Raw genomic sequence first — 12105 nt, forward strand, 5'->3', positions numbered from 1 at the left:
GAAAAAAAACCACCACCCACTCACTGGCTCCTGCCAGGCAGAGGGGGTGATCCCCACTGCCCCCCACTGTGTCAGGGGGCTCTGTTAAGAGCCCACAGAAGCCCCAGCCCACTGCAGCAGACAACGAGTTGGGGCTTTTTTATTTATTTTTTTTAAAAGGCCGGGGAGCTGGGCCAGCCATGGTGGGGCTGGGAGAGCAGGCAGGGGTCGGGAGGCTCGTGACAGAGCCCCCCACATGGCATGGGGGCATAGGGATCTACACCCCCCTGCCCAGCAGCAGCCAGTGAGTAGGGGCTTTTTTTTAAACAATTGGGAGCTGGGGTGGGTAGGGGTTAGAGGGTGCTTGGGGGTGCTTGGAGGTGCTGGGGGAACAGGCAGGGGATGGGGCCTGGTGGGGGTCCCCCCATGGTTCCCTCCCCACTCCCCCGCTTCCTACTTACCTGCACGGAGTCTGGGTCCAACTCCCTGCTGCAGCCAATGGGGAAAGCCCGAATCGCTGAAGCTCTCTGAATCAAATCAGAGAGCTTCAAATTGATTTGGACCTTTTAATTGGACCCTTGATTCGATTCAGAGATTCGGCCACCAAAAATCGGGTCAAATCTCCTCTGAATCAAATCAGCACCCGAAGCTTCACACAGCCCTAGTGAGAATGTTCAGCAAGTCACATAAATAGAAAGCTAATTTAGTGCCAAATATGAGGCTTATACCATTCAAAAAACATGGTTAATTTTTCCAAGAACAATACCATAAGGCTTTACTACATAGCAAAGGAGATCAGACATCCCACCTGGAGTTAAAAATTTAGACTTTAGACCAGATTGGACCATTATGGTGATATATATATATCTATATATCACCATAATATATATATATCCTCCATGGAGGAACTACTGATATAAGTCCATCAGTCCCACAACTTCTGGTTCAGCTAAAGTGCATCTTCTAGATCAGGGGTAGGCAAAATATAGCCTTTTTGTCCAGCCTGTGGCAGGTCCATTGGTTCCATCTGGACCAGGCCTATGGCACATCCTGCTGCTCCCTGGACACACAGTGGGGCTGGGGTGGTCCTGCAGCTGGACTGCCCTTCTAGGCAGTGCATGTGGCACTAGCTCCTTCTGGTTGCAGCTACCAATGATCCCAACCCCCTAGTACTGGCAGGGACTGGCAAGGCCCTGTACACACAGTCCTGCTTCAGCCTACCCTACACCTGCTCTGGACTTGCCTGCCCAAGCTGAGCTGTGGCAGCAGTGGCAGTGGCTGGGCAGAAGCTGCTGCCCAGTATGGGGGAAAAGTAGCCCCTTCCCTTTGCTGCTGCTGGCCCCTTCTTGCTGCAGCTGCCTGGAGCCTGTGCAGTACCACCACTGCCCTGCTGATGGTGGCAGAGAGGAGTGGAAGGGCAGGCTGGATGCAGACTCTGGCCAGCTGCAGCGTGAAGGGAGCGCTTTTCCCCCCAAGCCCAGCAGCAGCTTCATCCCGTCTGCTGCCGCTGCTCAGTGTTGGCAGGTGGTTCAGAGCAAGCATTGGGTGGGCCATGTCAGGGCTGTGCATGCAGATTTTGCCTGGTTTGGAGCTGGTCCACTTTGCTGGGATGAGTCCAGAGCAGGCATGGGGCAGGCTGGAATTGGGGCTGTGAACATGGGGCCCCACCAGTACCACAGGGCTGGGGCCAGTGGCAGTGGTAGCCACAAAGAGCCACCACCACCACTTGGGACTGCATGCTGTTGGTGGTACTGCATGGGCTCCATCTGTTGCAGGGAAGGGAGAGGGAGTGGGTTCAGACTAGCCCCAGGCAGCTCCCCAGAACTGTCTATGTGGGATGTGGGCCCATATAATTGCCTGTCCCTGTTCTAGTAGATGCATCCAATCTTGATTTAGACTGAAGGGGCAGGCTGTCTAACACAGAATGAAAACAAAGACCAAATACCACGTAAAGCTGCTAATATACAAGAATTAAGATAAGGCTCTAACCTATAGCACTTCATTGTCCCTGACTACAGAACAGCAGCCATTCAGATCTGTATTTTATCTTTAAAGAAAAATATGCCCACAAGTAACATCTATGCAGTCAGGAAGGCACTCATCACCACAATCATCAGGACAAATAAATGCAAAAGACATCTTATGCCCACACACCAGGCCTGTCAGCATACAGTTACTTCAAACAATCCACATTCTTTAAACGTAGTTTATGTATTCCACTGTTAGGAAGGGAGACAAATTCTGATTGAACACGCAGAGCTGAGAAAATATCTACCTTTTAATGAAGAGAAACGAACTTGGGGTAGCAACCCCAGAGAATCCCAAGGTCATAGCTAGAAGCTTGCGAGAGGCTGCAGTCTCTGCAGAAAGCGACACAAAAAGCAGATAGGAGCCTGGCCACCATCAGATGACCACGGCACGGTTGCTTGTAGCAAGAGCATCCAGACTACACTACTCCAAAACAGTTCAATATTTAAACGGAAAAACAAAAAACTAAAAGCTGTCTATATCTGACACTCGAGAGTTATTTCTGGCAAGACTAAAATCTCGGAATAGAAGATAACAAAACCAGTCTTACCCAAAGTTTGCCTTTCATTCTCGATGTCATTACTTAGGTTATCCTCAGAGATGTTATCACTTATATCGCTGACGTAAGAGTCATCATCCGATATCTAGAAAGGGTAGAGAACAAACAATTTGTATAATTTATTTTGTTAACCCTATGCGTGCATAAAAGTTCATCATATGATACTCCTCCAATGATATTATTTCAGAAATCAGTAGTTTTTGTTAAGGCTATCATTAAAATAGATTTGTACTGTTTGCACAGTGTTCCAGTAGAAGCAAAAGGTAGACTTGAGAGAGAGCACTGAAGTGTCCATGAAAGGTCATTACTGAAAAAAATTCGTAAGCAACAAAGCAAATCTCATCTTCTTTGATCCTACTAAAGCTTTAGGGAGGTGTTTCTTAAAATATCAGAACTTCAAACCTTTCATAAAATCCTCAAAAGCTCTTTAAAAAACCCAGAAAATTGTATATTGTAGCATACAACCTGGATCAATAATACAATCAAGCTAAGAAATATTTAATGTCGGACAAAATTCCTTGAAAAACCTGTAGGACAACTCAGGGTAGATGTAGACGTTACGATGTGCATAACTTACAATTTCCATTTTTAAAACCAGGTAACAATTACTTGGAAGTTACATCAATAACTGCCTCCCTCCAGCTTTACCTATAGCATGCTTAATCTATTGTAAAGAGAACAAGCAAGTAGGCATATGTCACTTTTTAAAATTCTTCAAAATATTGCAGCTGTCAAGGATCAGTAAATGTGCAAATAGCAAACAGAAGTGTAAAAAGTAAAGTACTTTGAAAACAGCTAGAGTGATTTTCTGACATTGGTGCTCAGACCTCATTTTCTGAAGAGCTAGCCGACAGCAGGACTTCCTGTGCATCAAAGAACTCTGTGAGAGAGTCAGTGATAGACAGTCTACTTTCATTGGAGACCTGGTGAACTAGACCTCTGCTTTCTTCTCCTGAATTTTCCTGTTCAAAAGAAACACAGACTTTGAGGGGGGACGAAAAAGAAGAGTAAACTGCATATATAAGGGCAAACCAGCAGATACGTAATTCAGGCGGCTTTAAAACACTGTGGATGAGTGCATGTACCTTGCACCACTTACTTTAAACAGCATGCATTTCAAAGAGGGGATTAGCAACAAAGTACAAAAGAACCAGTCAAAACCCCAAAGGACCGAAAGTGAAACTCAGTAATGCTGTTTTGCAGATTAGTTACCACCCTCGCATATGTACTTTTATTCTAAACATAACTATTAAAGTGTTGCAGCAGTTGAATGATCCATTAGCTAGGTATATGTTAGTGGATCACCATGAAAAGAAGAGCAGCCATTAGACAACCTCTGAAAACCTCAAACCACCATTGTCAATGGTAGGTACTAAAGCCAAAAGATCCTCTCCTAATCCTGGTAAGTCAGTCACTTAAAGGTGGCAGAGGGAGGGCACTTTAATTAGAGTGGCTATTGGGAGCTGCTCTAATTAAAGCATCCACAGCTTCTATGTGTTCAACATCCCATGCTTCAAAAGGGTGGTGGGATGCTTTAACTAAATCTCGTCAGATGAGCTTTAAAGTGCCCCCACCGCCACTCTGAAGCATGGGGATGCTGAATACACAAGATGCTGAGGCTGCTGGCATGTGTTACCAGCAAGCTCCAGCAGACTCAATTAATCAAGTCTGCTCCAACAAGTACACATGGATAGGTGGCTTATTCCCTGAAAGCCTTCCTTGCTGCAAACTTCTCAGTGCATTGGCAAACCAAGTTTAGAGGAGTTGAGAAGTATTCCAAATAGAAGTAGTCCTGCTTTCCTACTTCTGCTGTTAGGCTACTTACCCAGGTGCAGGACTGCACCAAGTCCACACATGAACCAACCCCCAACTTTATAACTTCTTATAACCTATTAGTTCTCTGCATTCTCCAGCATAGTTGTAGTGCTACAGTAAATATATATATATATACCAAGTATATACCATGTGAGAGAGAGGGAAAGGGACAGAGAAACCCTTGTGAAGTCAAAGCCTTGTGAAATTGCAATAAAAATAAAAACAAAATGGGGGATTTTCCTCAAGTGCAGGTGTGGCTGGACTGAAACTCGACTAAAATTCCCAGCATCAGGAGGGTTTCAAAAGACTATATTATTAAAGTATTATATCTTTATAGGGCAAAATTTTCAGCAGGATACTATCAACCAGTCTCTTCAAATAGGTTAGCTCAAAAGTGACAGTGGAAGCTTGGAAGAGCAGAGTAGAAGCACTTTTCAGAGAGCATTTCAATCTAACTTTGTACAATGGCAGTTTCCTCACCACATTCATGATTGCACTGTTCCACTACCCCAGAACATATGCAGCCAGAATAAAACATGTCCAGAATAAGTGCCTTTGCCCTCACGTTAATAATGAGCAATCCTGATCCATATTATGGACAATCTGTGAATGAATTTTTGGCACATATCCCATGGTACATAAATTGCTTCAGAATGAATACATCATCTGTGCAGGACTTTGTTAATAAGAAATCCTCTTCAAGTTAGAGATCTGAGACCTACTCTGAGATAAACTGTTATTCAGAAGAGTGCATATTTGGAGGGATAAAAGCAAGGTCCATTAATAATCAGTTTTACTCCAAAACCTATAAGCATGACCAAATGTGACATTAGATCAGGACTTGAATAGACTGAATGATTAAATTTGTCATTTAAAAAAAAAAAAGAGAAACTATATTAGAGGGAGGATATAAAAATCAACAGCATGATGACATCTATTCAACTTTTAACCAAACATTTGCTGTATAAGCAGAGCAGAAATGTGTAATTTAACATTTAGAAAATCCACCAGAAACACCACAGTGCTTGCTTCCTTCATTAGCAGTACTACCAGCTACCTACTAAGATCTATAAAAATATAATCATATTCATTCTACTTGAAAAGGCAATGTGTTGGTTGTGACATCAACAGGTTCAACCAACTTGTTTGAGACATGTAGAGGACAGCCTCCTACATACAAAAGAAAACTAAATCGCTAAAAGTGCCTTTACCTTCTACATCTCATTCCAACAGAATTAAAAAAGAGCCTTCTTTTTTTCCGATGCTAGTACTTAACTACAAATGTAAGTGTTAGCGAGACATACTGGGAGGCAACATTCTGTACTAACAAGTCAAACTGAACAAGTCAAACAACATGTGCCCAAAACATAATACTCATTAAATTTTACAGGAAGGAATCCCTTTCATCATTCCTCTAATTATTTGGGTTCAATGTTTGAACTGCAATATGGGCAATAGTAACACCTAAGAAACATGATAGTGAACACACAAAAATGTGTATGTGAATGAAAAAAATCGGTGATAAGTGGAACAATGGGATATCTTTGCTCTTGCCAAGGGATAAGCGAAAGGAAAAACGAAGAACAACAGAGGACCTAGCAGCAAAAAAACCAATGGAACTGTACTGAGAAGCACCACTGGAGAGAAAGCCTTCTAAATTATTAAAAAAGCAAGATCACAAGCAAGGGAGAAGAGAGTACCTTGTACAATGGCAACTGCTGTAGGGGTAAATGAGCAGGATAAGATGCAATTAAGGAATAGAATGTAGGTGAGGGGGTTTGCAGTAACAGACAGCACTTAAACAGTAAATCCATACCCACCTTAACCAAATCGGGACTTGATTTTGCATTAGCTGCTGAATCAAGGAGCATAGATTCGGCATGTATTCTGCGTAACCGGTCTTTAAGATCTGTGTTTTGTGCTATGGCCTGGAACATTTAACAAAAATATTGGGGCTATAAACTCTTCTTAGCTAATTTAAACAGTGGCTTAACTGTGCAAAAAGAGCAGAAGAGAACTTAAGAGTGCAGTCAAAATTACCACTTGGCAAGTGACTCTTCTGGTCCCACAGAAGGTATTGCTATAATAAAATGCTTCAGATGTTGCTCTTTACCTTTTAATATCAGACAACTATTGTTGTGTTGGAGTTGAAGTGTGCCTTCTCCATTTACAATAAATGGAATAGGCATCAGGGATTGCCAGAAGCTGTAAGCAGATTTCTAAAGTTAGATGTTATTTTATGGATTATTATGCTCTTTGAGTTCTCTTCTTTCATTTCTTTTATAACCTATCAGAGGCTCTCATGCTATTTTCCCTTGATAGCCAGAAAACTGTTTTACAATTACAATTTTTTACAGAATCAAAACAGTGCTGGAAGGGACCTCAGGACAGGGTCATCCCCATCTAAACCATTCCAGACAAGTGTTTGTTTAACCTGTTCTTAAAAAAAAAAGGACTTTCAAGGATGGATATTCTGTAACTCTCTCTAGATAACATATTACAATACTTAACTACCATTGTAATTTGGAAGTTCTTCCTAATGTCCAAAGTAAATTTCCCTTGCTGTAATTTCAGATGTTTACTTTTTGTTTCCTCCCCTGTGGCCACACAGAATAGCCTATCATTCTTTGCAACCATCAATCCTCTGGATCATGGTGTATGTGGAAGAGGTGTATGCAACCATCACACCAAGACCTTCAGCGTATATGCCTAGGCAAGAGTATGGAGGAATGGAGGGTGCCCTAGACCTACCATGCCCCCTTTAGACTAAGACAGAGTCCAAAAGCCAGACCAAGTCCAGACGTTCAGTACCTTCATGGTTGTAGTTTCTGCCAGAGAGCAACAGATTAGAGCTGTTGCTAACTGCCCAATGCCTCAGCAAGGGCATGTTTCTGTCAGGGTGATGTTCCTTAGCTTTTCTCCAACCAAGGAGTACCCAACAAGGCAGTGGTAGCTAGGTTTCTGAGGAGTCCTGTACTCACGTTACTCTGGAGGTCACAACATTGTGGTACTTTATCAGAGCTACCCTGCTGTGAGCAACTCCACCACAATGCCACCAAGCCCTCCAGTCAGATGCAGTTTACAGTCATACCCAGTACCTATTACTATCCTCTTTAAAACTACTCTTGGTATATCTGAATACTTATCAAACCCCCACCTCAGTGTTTTCTTTTCTAGACTAAATAGTCTCAATTCTCCCAACTTTTTCTTACAAATCATGTTTCCTAGCCTTCTTTAAATTGTTTCTCTTGCTCTCTGCTAGACTAATTTGTCCATTTCTTTCACTGAATAGAACAGAAGTGTCACTTCCCTTGACTTGCAGGTGATGGTCATCTTCATACAACCCAATATGTTACTGGCTTTTATCCACAAGACCACTGCTAGAATTTCCAGTCTAACACACTAAACATTTCCATTTACCTGCCAATGCACCACTGACTGACTACTGACTTTGCCTTATAAACCATGCCCAAGCCATCCTCTTCTTTCTTCGGCATCCAAAGCTGTAGGACATAACATTGAGCTACTGGGCTGGATAAAGATAAGGCAAGCAATGCTGGAGTGTTAGAAGCAGCTTTTATGCAAGAAGCCAGGTAGATTTTCTCCAAGAACAAACTACAGGAATGGCAGAGTGCTAATTCTATTGAGAATTATGGCTAGGATTCTCGATTATGGACATGAAAAAATAAGAAAATGCACTTGTTAATTATGTTTTAATACCCACAGCATGTTTAACTCCATGTTGCACTGTATTAGGGGGTGCCACCATAATAACACACCCTCTTTCACTCTGTCCTACTTCATGCAGGTTAAATGCCTAAAATATGTCACAAGGTGGGTGGAGTGTGTTTTCAAAGCAGCACTCCTCACTACGGGTGTGTGAAACAGGTTGGATTTGATTCTGATTTGGCCAAAATCAGGGACAGCAATTTGATTTGTTGATACGAATCACTGTCCCGATCAGATTCGTCTGAATCTGAAGATTCGATGCCGATTTGGAGAATCGGCGGTTTGGCCATAGACGCAGTATTAAATGTCTTTCCTACATACCTTAAGGTACCAGGCATGGCTCGTGAATGCTGTGATGGTGGGGCAGATGAAGCGTCCCACAGGAGTGCGGGGGGCTCCCTGCATGCTCAGCAGTGAACCCAGAAGTGGACTAGAAATACTTCTGGTCCACTTCTGGGTCCACCAGGGAGTGCATGCCTCCCCCCACATCTCCCTTTGGCTCAGTGATCAGCCATGGGGGGACCCCTGGTGTACTCCAGACCCAGGAGGCACCAGTCAGCAAGCCAGCGGGGCACAGGGAAGCCCCTCTGCATGCACCCTGGCGGACCCAGAAGTGGACTAGAAGTGCTTCTAGTCTACTTCCAGGTCTGTTGCCAAGCATGCTGGAGAGCTCACCATGCTCCTGTGGACTCTCCATCTGCCCCAGCATCTCAGCATTCATCAGCTGCCTGGTACCTTGACACACGTAGAAAAAACATTTAAAGCTGTGTTTATGTCCGACTCACTGAATCTCCGAATCTCTCCAAATTGATTCGGAAGGTTCTGATTTGATTCAGAGACATTGAAGGGTCTCCTGATTCAATATGGATTCAGAGATTTGGCCATCAAATCTCTGCTGAATCAAATCAGGGACTGAAGCTTCGCACAGCCCTATTCCCTACCATTATCCGTTAGCCTAGATTCAACTTTAGATGTTTGTTATGCAACTTGAACAAAAATCAAACACTGATTAAGATTTAAATATGAGTAACTTTGCCTTCCTCAAAGAGTGACAGAGATATTATGACTTTGTTCAATGCAACTATTTTACATTCCAAGGCATTCTGTAATAGATACAATTTTAAAAGATTTTTTTTTATAGTTAGAAATGGAAGATTTCAGAACAGTGATAAAAGGGACAGCTCTATGGTCCATTTTAGAAGCAGAGAGTCTTTATTATTATTACTTTTATAAAAGATGAGCTATGATTTGGACAGACCTGAGAAGAAACAGTTTATATATTATTATGAGACTGTACAAAATTAGTTTCTCTATTAACCTTTAAAACAGTATTTGATACATGTTTTTCATATTGAATTAAAGTAGAAAGGGAAAGAAGATCACTTGTGCCACTGAACAGAGCCCCAAAGCCATAGAAAAACTTTCGCCATATGCCTAAGACATGGAAGTGTATTTTGTTTACTATTTCTTGTAAAAGACAGATGATTCATTTTAGGTAGGAATATTAAGCATGAAAAGGTTTTTATAAGGTATGCAGAGAGAGTAAGAAATATATCCTACTACATATTTTCTCCTTACAGGCATGCATGCTCCACTGCAGAAACCAGTTTAGCGACCAACCATTCTGGCCATAACTATTCCATCTAGCTCCCAAATGGGTTCCATCTGAAGCCCTATTTCTAAAGGAAAGACCTATAAAATAACTTCATTAATGGACTTAACTTGGAAATGTATTTCAATATTTGGTTCAAGAGAAATTTCATGCAACAATACAAGGTTGATACTCTGGCCCTGTAATTCCTGAAATTTGATAGATTATATCAGGGGTGTTTAAACCCTGGCCCATGGCATTGTCACCTGGCCTGCAGGCTTCCCTAGGGGGTCCAAAAATTTGGCAGTCATTCTTCTCCTGCCAAATTTCCACACCCATGGGGAGCCCTGGGCCCTATTTGCTGTACTGGGTGCCTGATCCCAGCACCAGGGCTTTTGGGGGGGGGGAGTAAATGGGGCTTGAGCTAGTCCATGGACTGGCTCCACACCACTCATCTGGCTGGTGGGGCCAAGAAGTTGAGCACCACTAAATTACACTATAAACTTCACATTAGACTAAAGCCAATGCTACCGACTTGAAAATTTTTTTTCAGGGAAGAAATTCTCCATTTTGAACCCTTCACACATTCACTAGCCCTAAATTTCCACAGACTGACAAACTAACTAGGCAGATGGTTAAATGACAGATGTGCATTTACATAATGAACGTAACATTAAAAAATAAATAATAATTTTAGAGGAGAAAAGCTATGGACTTTCTGTTGGGGAATCTCAGTTTCACATGTGGAAAATAACATGTTAGTTTCACAGTGTGTAGTAAACAAACACGGATGACTACACGGCCATGTACTTATGTGGCCCAAGACCTCTGAACCCTGGCTGCTGATACTAATTTAGTTAAATGGGCTGTGACCATTTTGGAAACTGGCTGCATTAATATGATTCATACAAGATTGGAACCACTCACCACAGTTCTCAGAAGCTTGAGATGAGAGCTGAATATTTAAGGATTAGTCTTTTGTGAACCTACATGTTTGAATCCTGGAATTTAATTAAGCTCCTCTTCTCCTGGGTTGTAATAAATTAGACTTTTTATTGCCTCTGTTTCCACTTTTACGTGAGATAGTCCCTGTTGTTCTCAGTATACTTTTTCATTATTACAAAATATTATCAATCCTGCTGACCCCCCTGAGTTGTGGGAGAAGTAGGGGACTCAGAACCTCAACTTGTGAATAAAAATCCTGAGTGGTTCTATAAACATGTTTTGGATTGACAACTGGATAGGCAAATGTGTTTTGTGTCTGACAGTAGTCTGAATGATAAGAAAGGCTAACACTGACTGCAGTGAAGTACAGTTCTGTATCTGCTAGTTCAACTGGAGCAAAGTAGCCTAGGAATACAGTCAAAGAACTGCTAATGTAACTGGGATTGCAGTTTCTTCTGGCTTCTGGAAGACTTTGGCAAGGATGAATTGGCAATTTTTCATGCTCTTTACCAAAGATTTCTCTAGGGTTTTCTGGAAATAGCAGGCTCACTTTAGTATCATCCAGGAACAGGTACAGATGAGTCCTTGGAAATCTGATCATGGAAATAATAACCAGCTTTTTCAACTGCAAGCTTACAAGGAAAATGTTTTGTGCTGAATGAGTCTCTGGTGTTTAAGGCTTTTTTACTACTTTTTCAGAGACTAAACCCCTGACTCTAGAAGACACTGAAACTACTGAAATATTATACTAAATGTGTTCACTATGAACTACCGAAGAGATAAAAACAATCTTCCTGGTTAATGGAAGACTCTGTATTACTATAGCAGTCATACCACTACAACATCATGCTAGAATTTGGCTGTCAGTGGGTGCATCTACACATCCATTAATGCACTGTAATTACAGTGCATTACACCTAAAATGACAGGCACTGACTAAACGCGCTGTAAATCGGTGCTACGGCGCATTAGTGCAGATGAATGCTTTTTAAAATGCGCATTAGACTAAATCTACTGCACCCTAGCACAGGTTTTGCTTGCCATGCTAATTCACAGTAGAATTACTCTTCTGCACATTTTAGCATCTCGTGTAGACACGCCCAGTATTTCTAGCAGAGATGACAGGCTTAAAGTCCTTACAAAGTCCTTCAAGTTCTTGTTTAACTCTATCAAATCAAAGATAAATTGATGCTTGAATCAAGGACCATTCTGGAAGCCAATGCTGTCTATTTTTTAAAATCTGGATCAGGTTTTTGGGTCCCAATTTTAATAAACCCCAATGTTTATTAACATTGGATAGAACCACTTAATTAATGTTTATCAACATTGGATAGAATAGCTAGTTCAAACCCAGATATCATAGGGCTAACAGAAACGTGGTGGGATTCGTCCCATGACTGGGCAGTTAGCATTAGGGGCTATAGGCTTTACAGGCAGGATAGAGAAGGAAGGAAAGGGG

General features: G+C 42.0%; 1 protein-coding gene across 1 annotated transcript in view; it reads right to left on the reverse strand.

The window, feature by feature from the left end:
* Window positions 1-6420, reverse strand: part of LOC109309921 (oxysterol-binding protein-related protein 3-like) — a 37261-nt gene extending 30841 nt beyond the window's left edge. The window contains exons 1-3 of the mRNA XM_019534821.1: window positions 6202-6420; window positions 3394-3528; window positions 2558-2651 (exon numbers count right to left, since the gene is read on the reverse strand). Coding sequence (XP_019390366.1) covers window positions 2558-2651; window positions 3394-3528; window positions 6202-6318 — 346 coding nt within the window. The 5' untranslated portion in view covers window positions 6319-6420. The remainder of the gene's footprint in view (window positions 1-2557; window positions 2652-3393; window positions 3529-6201) is intronic.
* Window positions 6421-12105: the final 5685 nt, after the last annotated feature.

The sequence above is a fragment of the Crocodylus porosus genome, unplaced genomic scaffold (assembly GCF_001723895.1).
Source record: "Crocodylus porosus isolate Cpor-Errol unplaced genomic scaffold, CroPor_comp1, whole genome shotgun sequence".
Lineage (NCBI taxonomy): Eukaryota > Metazoa > Chordata > Crocodylia > Crocodylidae > Crocodylus > Crocodylus porosus.